This window comes from Leiobunum rupestre, chromosome 10 (genome assembly GCF_980474605.1).
Source record: "Leiobunum rupestre chromosome 10, qqLeiRupe1.1.hap1, whole genome shotgun sequence".
NCBI classification, from domain to species: domain Eukaryota; kingdom Metazoa; phylum Arthropoda; class Arachnida; order Opiliones; family Sclerosomatidae; genus Leiobunum; species Leiobunum rupestre.
Window position 1 is genome coordinate 36,514,017 of NC_143393.1, and position 16,302 is coordinate 36,530,318.

Here is a 16,302-nt window from a genome sequence, read left to right on the forward strand (position 1 = left end):
AAAAAATGAAGGTACTTAGAAAACTCAAAGAATATCGGCGGCGGGAACAAAAGTTGTCGGCGGCGCGCTGAAAAGTAAATTAATCGGCGGCGGCGGTGGCGATTCGGCGACAAAGAAAATTTCGGCGTCGGGAACAAAAGTTGTCGGCGGCGCGCTGAAAAGTAAATTAATCGGCGGCGGCGGCGGCGATTCGGCGACAAAGAAAATTTCAGCGTCGGGAACAAAAGTTGTCGGCGGCGCGCTGAAAAGTAAATTAATCGGCGGCGGCGGCGGCGGCGATTCGGCGACAAAGAAAATTTCGGCGTCGGGAACAAAAGTTGTCGGCGGCGCGCTGAAAAGTAAATTAATCGGCGGCGGCGGCGGTTCGACGACAAAGAAAATTTCTAAATTGCTAATACCAAATTACCAATAACCAAGTCTCTATGATATATCTCAAGTGTGAACAGAATAGCAAATCATTACAAAAACACTTCGCTACCTTTAGAACGTATTTTAAATACCGATTAGAAAGTGTTGCTACCTATCGAGTTTTATATTGAACAAAATGTTCTCTATAAAACATCTCAAATTTCCAATCGTGAAAATTCAACAGTCGTCTGCTTTTTATTACTTAATTTAGTTGACAATTATTTTGCTTATTTCCAGTGATGGGCATTTTTCAAAATTGAATCTCAGCTCACAAGCCGCTCATGTTAATCTGACATATTGGACGCTCAGAGCGGGGGGCAGATAAAATCTCTTTCCTCTCAGATCAAACTTAAACGATTCCGCTTATCTGATCAAAAAACTCTCCAGACAGTTCTTTAATCACATAGAAAACTTAAACTAGTTACCAAAATTCCGAAAAAGCTAATAGATGGTTTCTTTTCGCCTGTTCTCGAAGTAAAAGTGTACTCTTTTTACCCCAAAACGTTGTATTCGCCTGTTCCGGGGATGAGAATTACTCCGGCCCATAAACTATTCGCTTGTTCCGGAGTATTAGGGCTACTCTTTTTACTCCTTCTGAAAAGGGGGTGTAAAGAGAGTAAATCGGATTTGGTCGTCTGCTAGCCAGAATTTATCTGCTGAAAAGGCCACAGACAGCCATTTTGTAAAAACGTTTTTACCCCAACTCTAAATATTCGCCACCACAGATTTAAGATTTATTTCGCTCCTTATTTCAAAGGAGCATTACCACGAAAGGACGTCGAAACTCACAGATTTTCGAGCGCCTATTTTTTTTAAACTTTCATAATCGCATTATGCCATAAAGTTTACGAAACAATTTAATTTTAGCCTCATTCCATTTAAATATTTAAGAAAAAGATGCTGAACCATATTTTCGATGCTGATGTTGGCGGTGGTGGTTGTTGGCTTAGAATACACCGTGGCGCCTAGGAGCAACAAACACAAGGAGAACGCAGCTAGCCTTTAAACTAGGAGCAACAAACACAAGGAGAACGCAGCTAGCCTTTAAACTAGGAGCAACAAACACAAGGAGAACGCAGCTAGCCTTTAAACACGCTAACGAAGGGTTGTGTAAGAATTTCATTGGACGAGCGTCACGAGCCTTTACACTGAACGTTTTACGGGCGGGGGGAAGACAATTTCCGAATTTTCCCCTTCCGACGGCAACAGGCGCTAAAGCGTCTAGCCAATGAAAAATGTACACAAGAAAATCCACGACTTTTGACGGGTTGCGTTCTCCTTGTGTGGGGTGTTGTGTTTGTTGCTCCTAGGTGGCGCTAACTCTGACTGGGTCATCGCGAAACGTCGATTTCTCCTCAACGACACTCGATAACACTTTAATCATAAGCCTATCATAAGGTCCCCATAAGCAAAGTTCTAGGCCAAATTTTTGACGATCATATACCCGTTATTAAGAGGTAAGTATTCAAAATCTGCACCTCCTAGTAGCTATTTTCTCATCCAGGCATTTCCCCAAATGAACTTCGCGCGTTGCATGATGAATGCGCAGAAGCCGTGCGCGAACGTTTTTTTTTAACTTAGAACCTCGCTGGAGAAATCTCCGGCGCATTTTTAGCTGATAAATTCTGGCTAGCAGACGATAAAATCCGATTTACTCCTTGACACCTTTTCAGAAGGAGTAAAAAGAGTAGCCCTAACACTCAGGAACCAGCGAATAGTTTGTGGCGTGCAGTAATTCTCATCCCCGGAACAGGCGAATAAAACGTTTTAGGGAAAAAATAATACACTTTTAGTCCGAAAACCGGCGAAAAGAAACCAATAAAAATAAAAATTGGCTAGGCTAATACTCAAGGCACCACTCTTTTGGCCCAAGTCGTCTAGCGACCGTTACTGCCTTTAATTCAGTGGCCGGGTTAAGTTGCGTAGGAGGGTGGTGGCGAGCCCTTCATGCCACGTGAGCCAACAGCTCCCTACACACTCCCTATTAACGTTAACTATAACCAGTTTTTGTGGAAAGGGGAAACCGAAGAACTCGGGGAGATACCCCTTTAACCAGTGGGGAGGTAACTTGCAAACTCAACGCGGAAGGAGTAGTTCCAAGTTTTTATCCAATGCCACAATCTGGGATCAAACCCGGCTCTTCTGGCTGCGAGGCGAAAGTGCAACAGTGGCTCATCATCGGCAGGCTTTTTGCGCCCCTACTAAAACAATTGGGAGCCCTTTAAAATTTCAAGGGGGTACATTGTACCCCTGTACCCCCCGTTCCTACGCCACTGGTTCCATCTGGTTTCAAGCTAGTGTTAGTGTAGTAAGGGATTAAATATAGTAGACGGTTTTGCATGAAACGAGAAAAGGCAAAACAAAGAATTTTCGGTAAATAAATGTAAATTTATCTTGTCCGTATTTGGCATACAAAACACGTCCTAGCACTCGCAGAGATGTGGGCTCAATAGATTTAGGGTCAATCCGCTTTATAAGCTCTTCAATTATTTGCCCAAATTAGCGGAACACGAACGAAGCAGACTGTACCGTCTTGGCGGCTTTAAAAGGAGCGGCCGGCTGATTGCCGTCGAAGTATCAGAGTTCAAGTACTCGCGAAGTGCGTGCTAAAGGAGGATCTTTCTCGGGCCTTACGCTTTGATCTTAGGCGGAATCTTAAGCCTCGGCTGGAGTACGTACCTTACGTTGAAAATTTCATTCCGCTATAATAGATTAGGGCTCGCTTTTGGCTAAATTCAATTGCGATCAAATGGAATTTCGCTGTCTAATCAACGCGGAATGATTGAAAACGTATCAGCTCAGCTAATAGTCTCGTTACGTAGTTCGATCTGTCATTTACAAATTACGCGATAACGCGGGTAAGAAATGTAATCGCAAAATACTAGTGGTAATTTGTAAAGCACAATACTAGTGGTAATTTGTAAAGCCAAATACTAGTGGTAATTTGTAAAGCACAATACTAGTGGTAATTTGTAAAGCCAAATACTAGTGGTAATTTGTAAAGCAAAAGACTAGTGGTAATTTGTAAAGCACAAGACTAGTGGTAATTTGTAAAGCACAAGACTAGTGGTAATTTGTAAAGCACAATACTAGTGGTAATTTGTAAAGCACAAGACTAGTGGTAATTTGTAAAGCAAAAGACTAGTGGTTATTTGTAAAGCAAAAGACTAGTGGTAATTTGTAAAGCAAAAGACTAGTGGTAATTTGTAAAGCAAAAGACTAGTGGTAATTTGTAAAGCAAAAGACTAGTGGTAATTTGTAAAGCACAAGACTAGTGGTAATTTGTAAAGCAAAAGACTAGTGGTAATTTGTAAAGAAAAAGACTAGTGGTAATTTGTAAAGCAAAAGACTAGTGGTAATTTGTAAAGCAAAAGACTAGTGGTAATTTGTAAAGCAAAATACTAGTGGTAATTTGTAAAGCAAAATACTAGTGGTAATTTGTAAAGCAAAATACTAGTGGTAATTTGTAAAGCAAAATACTAGTTGTTCCTACCTTGCGCGGTAATTTGTAAAGGCGAGGCTTGCTGCGAGGATCCGAACCCAGAGCATCGGGGACAGACAGCCGATCGGTTTCCAGTGGACAAGACAAAGTGGGCGGGGTCGGACGACGCGTGCTCGCTGTCGATTCCGATGCTTGACAGTTCTAGGGAAAATAAATGACGTCATTTATGAAAACTATCGCTACGCCCCCTTTGGTTCGCCATTGAAATCTAGATAGGTAGCGGCTAAAGCTAACGCTATTAGTTTTTCCTCATCGTTATTCGTCAATTTGACTTTATAAATAATGATATTATTCAATCAGAAGTAACTGAACTGAAGTTGTCGAAATAGCGCTCAGAATCAGAGAGCGTTTTCCTTATGAAAAATATAAGAAAATCGAGTCAAGTAAAAGCTAATTTCCATCCCCGTCTTTTGACGCGATAAATTGCACTTGGGAATCGTGGGTATAGCTATTTCTACGTATAAAAAATGGTTTTATAAAAACAAAAACGTTTTTTTTTGGCTTAGGAACGCGCAAAATTTCAAATTCGAGGTCAAAATGTAACTTCATAAGGAAAACGTCTACAACATGGGGAGTATAGCAGTCTGATAACTTCGGTTCATTTACTTTTTATTCAATTCAATTCAATTTATATCGAAAATGATTTTGTCGTACAAAATTAAGTAAAGTGAAGTCTTGCGACTTTTAGGCATTTTAATATAATTTTTGCATCGCTTGCCAGTATTTTGATAATTTTATTTAAGAAAAAACGTTCTTATGACTTTTTAATTTGACTGTAGCAGACGCTAGATCATAGGCGCTACCTCGGAGAAGCTAGCGCCGTTACGCCACCTAGACTCGTTTCGGTCGCGAATAGTTCTTGGAAATTGAAATTTATAATTAAATTTTGTTTAACTACGAACTGCTTTCTTAAACTCATTATAAATATATTAAATAATTAATGTAAAAAACATTAGGAGTTTTCATTCGAATTTTAAATTTTTATATTTGGTACTATAAATTATCATTAAATTCTTGTAAATTAAAAAATAATAAAATGTTTCACGACGAATTAAAAATTAAATATTTTTTGATATTCCCCTGAATAATTGCTGACTTACAATTAAAATATAATTAAACCTGAGATCAATAAACCATTGAACCCGCATCTAGTCGTGCTTGCTTCATTTAGAGCAGTGCCGCTTGTAGCGCCACGGTGTCCGATATTGGAAACGTTTCCACCCAAATATTAAATACACTCCTAATTTATTAAGCGAACAACGTAAGCCGAATATCTTCAGCTCGTTATCTAACGTTTTTACGCACGTGCTTCGTATATTGGGTGGAAACGTTTTTAGTTTATTTGTCCAAGATTAAATTAGAAATCATCTTTATAAGAGATAATAGCTCTTTCTATAAAATAATATATACGCCATCATGTATAAATGAATTTTTGGAGCGCGCGCTTCCTAATATTTCCGCGTAGAGGGTCTCGTGCGTTTTCGCGCGAGCTCAACAAAAACAAAAATATGCACGCGCTCTCTAACTTTAACTGCACGATGAATCTAACGTAATCACGTCACCTTTCGTATTTTATGTAAAGAGCTATTGGTGTTCCATGGATAGTAGATTTTAGAGGATCGGTAAAAAGCCTGGTTTTTAGCCCCCGTAAACCAATCACACTAAGGGAGTCGGCCAAGGTTATTTGAAAAAAAAACAAGTATCGCTAAGAGTGGACGATACTGTTCGAAAAAAGAAAAAAGATCAACACGAAGTACATTTTTACGCCAAAAGGTATTTTTTCGCGTTTTTATAGATTAAATATGATATACTAAATATCAGTTGATAGTTTTTATTGAATTAAAAAACCAAAATTAAAAATTACTAAAATATAAAGCGCAAAAATTACGTAACAATATCAACCGCAATAGATTGCCATTTTGAAATTTTAAGATAACGTGGTGCAAACGACCTTGCAAGACTCCCTCGGAGTCTCTCGAGCTGATTGATACGCGGGGAGAAATAAAATGCACTGTGGAAGGGTATCGAAAACCTGTCCTCTTAATTTACTGTCCATGGTTTTGAAAACTGACCTTGGATGAGTCGGTTTGCTCGTGGGATGGCGTGGCTGAAGTTGGGGAGTGGTTGGCTTCGGCTCTCTTGACCATGACCTTATTGACCTCTTGACCCGGCGGCGCGGCCTTCACCGGGTCCGACGCGCTGCCGGCCCCTACAGAGATACGATCAATCTGGGTCAGGCTTTTGCTCCTTTTATTTGTCTGCGAGAGAAAAATCGAAGAAAGGAATTAGATTCATATCAGATATTATATATATGGCCGCAACACCATCATTCAAAATGGTACAGAAAGACCCTTAATGTCTATTACGACTATTCAGACCGCAGTGCTATCTATTGCCCCAAATAGATAAGCTTATGAAAATATATATCTGAAATTTCCTGACGGAATTGCAGGGTATTCTGAGCATAGAAATTAGTGTTGTTAATTTTCCGGAAAAATAGAATGCGGAAAAATTTCCAGAAAATTTTCCGCGAATCAGAAAAATAAAAATTGAAACATAAATTACTTTTTAAGGGATTTTAATATTTTTAACTTTTTATCGATATAAAATGTCTAATATCCGTAAACATACTACATAGCATTAATAGTGTTACATTGTTAATCAGATTAAACTAGTCTAGAGGTTTAGTATTACTTTTAGATTAGAAAAATGAGGCGAAAATGCCGCTTTATTTAGATTTGCAAACAATATGGAATGAAAACGTTTTTTTATTTTTTTCGGAAAAATACGGAAAATTATCCGGAAAAAGGCTTCAGTCATTTTACGCCGAAAATTTAGCAATATAAATAGCAATTTTGTTTATCGTTCGCATTTTCATTAAAAACGTGGACTAATGATAAGGAGAGGCAGCTCAGCCCATTTCTTGAAAAGTGTTGGTAGCATTGGTAAATTTATTTTATTCCCGAGAAAACGAGATTGCACTAAAATTTAAACTTATACATTTTAACTTTGTGACGTTTTAAGTTGTTCTAAATTGTATATTAGCTTGTTAATAGCAATTTAAAATAAATCGATAAATTCCCCCTTCGCGAATCCCACGTTACCACGAAATTTCGATTTGCAATAAATCCATCGTCAGAAACGTAGAGAAGAGAGGAGTTGAGCGTTTTTCTAGAGGCTACAATCATCAAAAAAGTGTATTCCAGAGTACACCAATACCTGGGGTGATGTTCCTTGGAGCATTCTGAAGCGCGCCATTTAGCTGATAGTATTTGCCCTTAAACCACAATTACTTATCTATTAAATTTTCACTGGGTCTGAGAAGCAAAGTTAAGGTCAACGAAAACGGTGTTTGCAAATCCAAATGCAAATTATATATACATTTATATTTCATTTTAAATTTATACAAAACCAATGTATATATCCAAATACAAAATACATATGAATTTATATTTTATTACAAATTACATATGAATTTATATTTTATTACAAATTACATATGAATTTATATTTTATTACAAATTACATATGAATTTATATTTCTTTACAAATTACATATGAATTTATATTTCATTACAAATTACATATGAATTTATATTTCATTACAAATTACATATGAATTTATATTTCATTACAAATTACACATGAATTTATATTTTATTACAAATCACTTATGAATTTATATTTTATTACAAATTACATATGAATTTATATTTTTTTACAAATTACGCATGAATTTATATTTTTTTACAAATTACGCATGAATTTATATTTTATTACAAATTACAAATGAATTAATATTTTATTACAAATTACATATGAATTTATATTTCATTACAAATTACATATGAATTTATATTTCATTACAAATTACACATGAATTTATATTTCATTACAAATTACACATGAATTTATATTTTATTACAAATCACTTATGAATTTATATTTTATTACAAATTACATATGAATTTATATTTTATTACAAATTACACATGAATTAATATTTTATTACAAATTACATATGAATTTATATTTTATTACAAATTACATATGAATTTATATTTTATTACAAATTACACATGAATTTATATTTTATTACAAATTACATATGAATTTATATTTCATTAAAAATCACATGAATTTATATTTCATTACAAATCACATATGAATTTATATTTCATTTTATTTTAAATTTAAACAAAATTGATTATGTCGTCTCAACAGTCATTCTCCCTAAGTTCAAATAATATTCTTGTTATATGTATTACCATAAGTGTATAATATTGTTACATAAGTGTGATACTTCCTATTCTTCACATGCAAAAGTTTAACTGAAAGCTATTCACAAGACAGACTGCATTACGGGCTTCGTCGCAGTTTTGCATCCGCTTGCTAACGCGTCACACGTAGCCTTTGACAGCGTCTCGCTAGGGGGAGATTTTCTTCTTGCGATGACGTCACTCGGTTACTAGTTCTCATTAAAATATTCCCAAAAGTGAAAAACGTATGCTATCACTTTTCGCAAAAATATCTAAAATCAGCGCAAACACCCAAAAGCAATAACTTTAAAACTGCCAATATTACTGAAAACGTTATACTTTTTTAGGCTAAACTTTGCGAAAATATTCCAACTTTTATTTGAGAACGAAATCAGTGGGCTAAACAACCCGTGAAATTCAGGGATAAAAATCGAAACGCTATAAATAGAAGTCTATCGTAAATAACTTTCTGACGGTTTCGAAACTTTCAGCGACCAAGGCCGGAACTAAGGCCTAACGAAATCTTTCAGTGTCGATTTCGGTTTTGCAAGATTCAACAGTTTTTCTCTCTTATATTTGCCTAAAACTCTAGTACGAAGCTTAGTGGGCTTTCTCGTAAATAATGTATTCAAATATTTCGACTTATAAGCTTGGAAAATAAACTGGAACGATAAAAGAAGATTTTGAAAAGTGTTCCGAATGTTTTAAAAATCATTAACTTATTTTTAGAAATCTGTATTTTTATTCCTTTGAATAGAAATGTAATTGCGAAAAAGTAAAGTATCTTTTAATTAGTTGAATGAAATTACCGAGATATTTACCGAATCTGTTTGACAGACTCCGCGTCCAAAAGTGCGAGTGTAGGATTTCAAAAGGCCGTATATCCAACTCCATCTAGCCCCTGGAAGTAGGCCGCAACAAGCTGGCTACCTCGATTTGTCTACAAAGTCCTTTTTTACTTATGACACGAGCCCAAACCTTAATGTTCGCGTTTCCCTGTTGCTTGGTTTTGCGCTTGTTGCAGTCTACTTCCAGGGACTAGTAGGCCACACTTTGAAGCTCTCTGGCGCTCTTTTAACTCATCGCAGGAAAATGGGAAAAAAAACGGGCATACTTTTAAACTCACTCCCTACAACTCCTTCAAATTTTTGCATAACTTTTGAAACAGCCTTTATAGCTTGTTGAAATAATGAAAACTTTTCACTTGTATGCAAAAAGTGTTTCCTTTTAACCGGGTAGTGTTTTGGACGTATTAAAGCTTAGCAAAAACATGACGTTCTATTTACAGGAGAAAAGTTAGCATTATTTCAACCAACACTTTATAAACCGCCACTTGCAGGTCCTGGCTGAGCTGGCTCTCGGAAATATTACTTCTTGGCAATTTCCTTGAAGATGTTTTATTGAAGTTATACCTATTGTATCTCAACAAATCTGTTGTAAAAATATAGAAATTTGGTTGTAGTTCGGTTGGATAATATGATAAAGTTGCGAAATGTTTTTAGATGGTACATCTTATCAATAATGAATTTATTTATCTTTAGTGATAATGCTCATGTTGAAACGAGTTACAATCACAAGCAATGTTTTGCGCGTATCCACTTTAAGATATACCACCCCAAAACATGTCCCAGCTTTAATTTTAGTTTTTTCCAATTACCACAGTTTTTCCGTATTTTTATAGCAGTGTTTTCGAGATACGGTGCACATTACGTTAGGCCATAAAAATTGCTTTCATTGATGATTAAATATTTTATGAACATACATATCAAGTACTTAAGGGGGTTATATCCCATACAACCGAATTCCCATTCGACCGAATCAATATAAAGCCTATATATTTATAAAAATAGCACGAAAGTTGGCGGGGTCCCATTCAACCGAATTAAGTAATATCTGATTTGGTAGGTTAGGTTAGGTTGAATTAATATCGGATTGGACAATACTAGGTGCGTTTGGCTAGGTACTGTTCTCTAGAACGCATTGTAGACGTCCCATCGTGATAGCAAGAATGGGGTTGGGGTTGGGGTGGGGCCGCGAGCCCCCAGCACTCAAGCGAAGTGAGTGCGCGGCGCCGTGAGGCGCCAATACTTAGAATACATCGCACGTTTTTTAAGTCAAACCGACACTAAATACATTGTATAGGGTATAGTATAGGCTACACGAATGTTTATTTCGCTTCACGAATGTTTATTTCGCTTCACGAATGTTTATTTCACTACACGAAAGTTTATTTCGCTACACGAAGGTTTATTTCACTTCATGAATGTTTATTTCACTACACGAATGTTCATTTCCCTTCATGAATGTTCATTTCACTTCATGAATGTTCATTTCACTTCATGAATGTTCATTTCACTTCATGAATATTCATTTCACTTCATGAATGTTTATTTCACTACACGAATGTTTATTTCGCTTCATGAATGTTCATTTCACTTCATGAATGTTTATTTCACTACACGAATGTTTATTTCGCTTCATGAATGTTTATTTAATTACACGAATGTTTATTTAACTAGACGAATTTTCGAAAATTAACCTTTTTATTTTACACGGATTAATTTTTTTCAGCTCTCTGTAAACTGAATTCGGTATTTTAACACGTGATATTGTATGGGATAAATATCTCTATCAAGGGGCTAACGTTGAAGTACACGTCAATTTCTGATTGTCGTACCGTACAAAAAACTTACAGGTACCCTAAAGAAAACAAATACGCAAATAATTGAAAAATGTGACAAACCAAAGGCAGCGTCCTTAGTTACGTAATTCCGAAGTCAATACTGACAACGCACCATTGTGGTTGACTTGCCAACAAAAGACTCGAAGGTGTATTATCTTCGCGACTTTTAGAAGGAAAAAAACCGTTTACACAATAGAAAATAACGTTCTTAAGAAATGCCAATAAAAAAGGTAACATCCGGGACACGCTTTTCAACGTTCGACTGGAATAAATTCGCTTAACGGCCGCGCCTTCTTCACCTCGATTTGCAGGGTGGCGGAAGACCGAACTTCCATTTATTGACCTCTAACCTATAATTATAACTTTTGCCCGACAAGGTTTCGCCTCGTTTCGCGAAGAGAGCCTTTGGCCTTATGTAGATCGGTCGATTACTCAGCCTTCGCTACAACTTCTCTCCGACACTTTTTTTAGTTTCGATAAAGTTTCGCCGGAAACCCATCAAACCTCGCTTCTCGAAGTTGTCAGATATTTGAGTAATTGCGGCGTATATCTTTCCCGATCGTGTCAAGCCTTTTTTATTCCGTAACTAACTCCCTCTCGATCTTTGTTATGAAATATTGAGTTGCTAAACGAGAGTTCGGTTCACGCTCCGATTCCGTAATAAACTACATTCCCTAGATAAGGAGTGACTTTATTGGACAGCGTTTACGAAGGGAGATGTAAGTAGCAGCGTACCGTTATTTCGCTTCCAAGTGACGCGTAGCTCGAAGAGCGCTTGAACGGACGTAGTTTGACATTTATCAGACAGATTTTTTCCATATCGCCGCTTTTAGAAACGGAATTCCGATCCATCCTAAAAAATTAAAGGTCCTACAAGATTGCATTTAGGCTTAGAGAGTGTCTTCGGGGGAAATGGATATTCTGGAATGAAAAAGAAAACGCGGCAAATCCGAAATCTAGATTCTTTTTACTATAATACCAACCTTCTTTTTATTTCCATAATTAACGAGGCCCGTATCGAAGCAAAAATATTACAGATACTAATAAAACTATTAAAAATGTAAATAGCATCGCTACGAGCATAAAGCGATGGTCCCTTTTGTTAAAGAACCGCTCACCTCGCGCACCGAACGCTCATTTGATATCTGCTCGCGCTCATAGTGAAATTTTCAATCATCTCTTTTCACTCTTTTGTGTGCGGTTAAATTTTCGCTCCCCTCTTTTCGCTGTTTTCTGAGCGGTGTAATCGCTCCTCTCTTTACGCTCTTTCTGAGCGGGAAAATTTTCGCTCCTCTCTTTACGCTCTTTCTGAGCCGTAAAGTTTTAGCTCCTCTCTTTTCGCTCTTTTCTGAGCCGTAAAGTTTTAGCTCCTCTCTTTTCGCTCTTTTCTGAGCCGTAAAGTTTTAGCTCCTCTCTTTTCGCTCTTTTCTGAGCCGTAAAGTTTTAGCTCCTCTCTTTTCGCTCTTTTCTAAGCCGTAAAGTTTTAGCTCCTCTCTTCTCGGTCTTTTCTGAGCGGTGACGATTTCGCTCCTCTCTTCTCGGTCTTTTCTGAGCGGTGACGATTTCGCTCCTCTCTTGTCGCTCTTTCCAAGCGGGGAAATTTTCGCTCCTCTCTTTTCGCTCTTTTCTGAGCCGTAAAGTTTTCGCTCCTCTCTTCTCGCTCTTTTCTGAGCCGTAAAGTTTTAGCTCCTCTCTTTTCGCTCTTTTCTAAGCCGTAAAGTTTTAGCTCCTCTCTTTTCGCTCTTTTCTAAGCCGTAAAGTTTTAGCTCCTCTCTTCTCGGTCTTTTCTGAGCGGTGACGATTTCGCTCCTCTCTTGTCGCTCTTTCCGAGCGGGGAAATTTTCGCTCCTCTCTTTTCGCTCTTTTCTGAGCCGTAAAGTTTTAGCTCCTCTCTTTTCGCTCTTTTCTGAGCCGTAAAGTTTTAGCTCCTCTCTTTTCGCTCTTTTCTGAGCCGTAAAGTTTTAGCTCCTCTCTTTTCGCTCTTTTCTGAGCCGTAAAGTTTTAGCTCCTCTCTTTTCGCTCTTTTCTGAGCCGTAAAGTTTTAGCTCCTCTCTTTTCGCTCTTTTCTAAGCCGTAAAGTTTTAGCTCCTCTCTTCTCGGTCTTTTCTGAGCGGTGACGATTTCGCTCCTCTCTTCTCGGTCTTTTCTGAGCGGTGACGATTTCGCTCCTCTCTTGTCGCTCTTTCCAAGCGGGGAAATTTTCGCTCCTCTCTTTTCGCTCTTTTCTGAGTGGTGAAATTTTCGCTCCTCTCTTTTCGCTCTTTTCTGAGCCGTAAAGTTTTAGCTCCTCTCTTTTCGCTATTTTCTGAGCCGTAAAGTTTTAGCTCCTCTCTTTTCGCTCTTTTCTGAGCCGTAAAGTTTTAGCTCCTCTCTTTTCGCTCTTTTCTGAGCCGTAAAGTTTTAGCTCCTCTCTTCTCGGTCTTTTCTGAGCGGTGACGATTTCGCTTCTCTCTTGTCGCTCTTTCCAAGCGGGGAAATTTTCGCTCCTCTCTTTTCGCTCTTTTCTGAGCCGTAAAGTTTTAGCTCCTCTCTTTTCGCTCTTTTCTGAGTGGTGAAATTTTCGCTCCTCTCTTTTCGCTCTTTTCTGAGCCGTAAAGTTTTAGCTCCTCTCTTTTCGCTTTTTTCTGAGCCGTAAAGTTTTAGCTCCTCTCTTTTCGCTCTTTTCTGAGCCGTAAAGTTTTAGCTCCTCTCTTTTCGCTCTTTTCTGAGCCGTAAAGTTTTAGCTCCTCTCTTTTCGCTCTTTTCTGAGCCGTAAAGTTTTAGCTCCTCTCTTTTCGCTATTTTCTGAGCCGTAAAGTTTTAGCTCCTCTCTTTTCGCTCTTTTCTGAGCCGTAAAGTTTTAGCTCCTCTCTTTTCGCTCTTTTCTGAGCCGTAAAGTTTTAGCTCCTCTCTTTTCGCTCTTTTCTGAGCCGTAAAGTTTTAGCTCCTCTCTTTTCTAAGCCGTAAAGTTTTAGCTCCTCTCTTCTCGGTCTTTTCTGAGCGGTGACGATTTCGCTCCTCTCTTGTCGCTCTTTCCAAGCGGGGAAATTTTCGCTCCTCTCTTTTCGCTCTTTTCTGAGCCGTAAAGTTTTAGCTCCTCTCTTTTCGCTCTTTTCTGAGTGGTGAAATTTTCGCTCCTCTCTTTTCGCTCTTTTCTGAGCCGTAAAGTTTTAGCTCCTCTCTTTTCGCTCTTTTCTGAGCCGTAAAGTTTTAGCTCCTCTCTTTTCGCTCTTTTCTGAGCCGTAAAGTTTTAGCTCCTCTCTTTTCGCTCTTTTCTGAGCCGTAAAGTTTTAGCTCCTCTCTTTTCGCTCTTTTCTGAGCCGTAAAGTTTTAGCTCCTCTCTTTTCGCTCTTTTCTAAGCCGTAAAGTTTTAGCTCCTCTCTTCTCGGTCTTTTCTGAGCGGTGACGATTTCGCTCCTCTCTTCTCGGTCTTTTCTGAGCGGTGACGATTTCGCTCCTCTCTTGTCGCTCTTTCCAAGCGGGGAAATTTTCGCTCCTCTCTTTTCGCTCTTTTCTGAGCCGTAAAGTTTTCGCTCCTCTCTTCTCGCTCTTTTCTGAGCCGTAAAGTTTTAGCTCCTCTCTTTTCGCTCTTTTCTAGGCCGTAAAGTTTTAGCTCCTCTCTTTTCGCTCTTTTCTAAGCCGTAAAGTTTTAGCTCCTCTCTTCTCGGTCTTTTCTGAGCGGTGACGATTTCGCTCCTCTCTTGTCGCTCTTTCCGAGCGGGGAAATTTTCGCTCCTCTCTTTTCGCTCTTTTCTGAGCCGTAAAGTTTTAGCTCCTCTCTTTTCGCTCTTTTCTGAGCCGTAAAGTTTTAGCTCCTCTCTTTTCGCTCTTTTCTGAGCCGTAAAGTTTTAGCTCCTCTCTTTTCGCTCTTTTCTGAGCCGTAAAGTTTTAGCTCCTCTCTTTTCGCTCTTTTCTGAGCCGTAAAGTTTTAGCTCCTCTCTTCTCGGTCTTTTCTGAGCGGTGACGATTTCGCTCCTCTCTTCTCGGTCTTTTCTGAGCGGTGACGATTTCGCTCCTCTCTTGTCGCTCTTTCCAAGCGGGGAAATTTTCGCTCCTCTCTTTTCGCTCTTTTCTGAGTGGTGAAATTTTCGCTCCTCTCTTTTCGCTCTTTTCTGAGCCGTAAAGTTTTAGCTCCTCTCTTTTCGCTATTTTCTGAGCCGTAAAGTTTTAGCTCCTCTCTTTTCGCTCTTTTCTGAGCCGTAAAGTTTTAGCTCCTCTCTTTTCGCTCTTTTCTGAGCCGTAAAGTTTTAGCTCCTCTCTTCTCGGTCTTTTCTGAGCGGTGACGATTTCGCTCCTCTCTTGTCGCTCTTTTCTGAGCCGTAAAGTTTTAGCTCCTCTCTTTTCGCTCTTTTCTGAGCCGTAAAGTTTTAGCTCCTCTCTTCTCGGTCTTTTCTGAGCGGTGACGATTTCGCTCCTCTCTTTTCGCTCTTTTCTGAGCCGTAAAGTTTTAGCTCCTCTCTTTTCACTCTTTTCTGAGTGGTGAAATTTTCGCTCCTCTCTTTTCGCTCTTTTCTGAGCCGTAAAGTTTTAGCTCCTCTCTTTTCGCTATTTTCTGAGCCGTAAAGTTTTAGCTCCTCTCTTTTCGCTCTTTTCTGAGCCGTAAAGTTTTAGCTCCTCTCTTTTCGCTCTTTTCTGAGCGGTGACGATTTCGCTCCTCTCTTCTCGGTCTTTTCTGAGCGGTGACGATTTCGCTCCTCTCTTGTCGCTCTTTCCAAGCGGGGAAATTTTCGCTCCTCTCTTTTCGCTCTTTTCTGAGCCGTAAAGTTTTAGCTCCTCTCTTTTCGCTCTTTTCTGAGTGGTGAAATTTTCGCTCCTCTCTTTTCGCTCTTTTCTGAGCCGTAAAGTTTTAGCTCCTCTCTTTTCGCTATTTTCTGAGCCGTAAAGTTTTAGCTCCTCTCTTTTCGCTCTTTTCTGAGCCGTAAAGTTTTAGCTCCTCTCTTTTCGCTCTTTTCTGAGCCGTAAAGTTTTAGCTCCTCTCTTTTCGCTCTTTTCTAAGCCGTAAAGTTTTAGCTCCTCTCTTCTCGGTCTTTTCTGAGCGGTGACGATTTCGCTCCTCTCTTCTCGGTCTTTTCTGAGCGGTGACGATTTCGCTCCTCTCTTGTCGCTCTTTCCAAGCGGGGAAATTTTCGCTCCTCTCTTTTCGCTCTTTTCTGAGCCGTAAAGTTTTAGCTCCTCTCTTTTCGCTCTTTTCTGAGTGGTGAAATTTTCGCTCCTCTCTTTTCGCTCTTTTCTGAGCCGTAAAGTTTTAGCTCCTCTCTTTTCGCTATTTTCTGAGCCGTAAAGTTTTAGCTCCTCTCTTTTCGCTCTTTTCTGAGCCGTAAAGTTTTAGCTCCTCTCTTTTCGCTCTTTTCTGAGCCGTAAAGTTTTAGCTCCTCTCTTTTCGCTCTTTTCTGACCCGTAAATTTTTCGCTCCTCTCTGTTCGTTCTTTCCTGAGTGGCACAATTTTCACTCCTCTCTTTTCTGAGCCGTA

General features: G+C 38.7%; 1 protein-coding gene across 1 annotated transcript in view; it reads right to left on the minus strand.

Annotated features, from left to right (window-relative positions):
• The window catches only part of LOC149925546 (pleckstrin homology domain-containing family G member 5-like), a 147,909-nt gene that overhangs the window by 55,645 nt on the left and 75,962 nt on the right, over positions 1-16,302 (minus strand). Inside the window, exons 2-3 of the mRNA XM_090161773.1 lie at positions 5,983-6,168; positions 3,902-4,051 (exon numbers count right to left, since the gene is read on the minus strand). Of these exons, the coding sequence (XP_090017899.1) occupies positions 3,902-4,051; positions 5,983-6,168 (336 nt within the window). The remainder of the gene's footprint in view (positions 1-3,901; positions 4,052-5,982; positions 6,169-16,302) is intronic.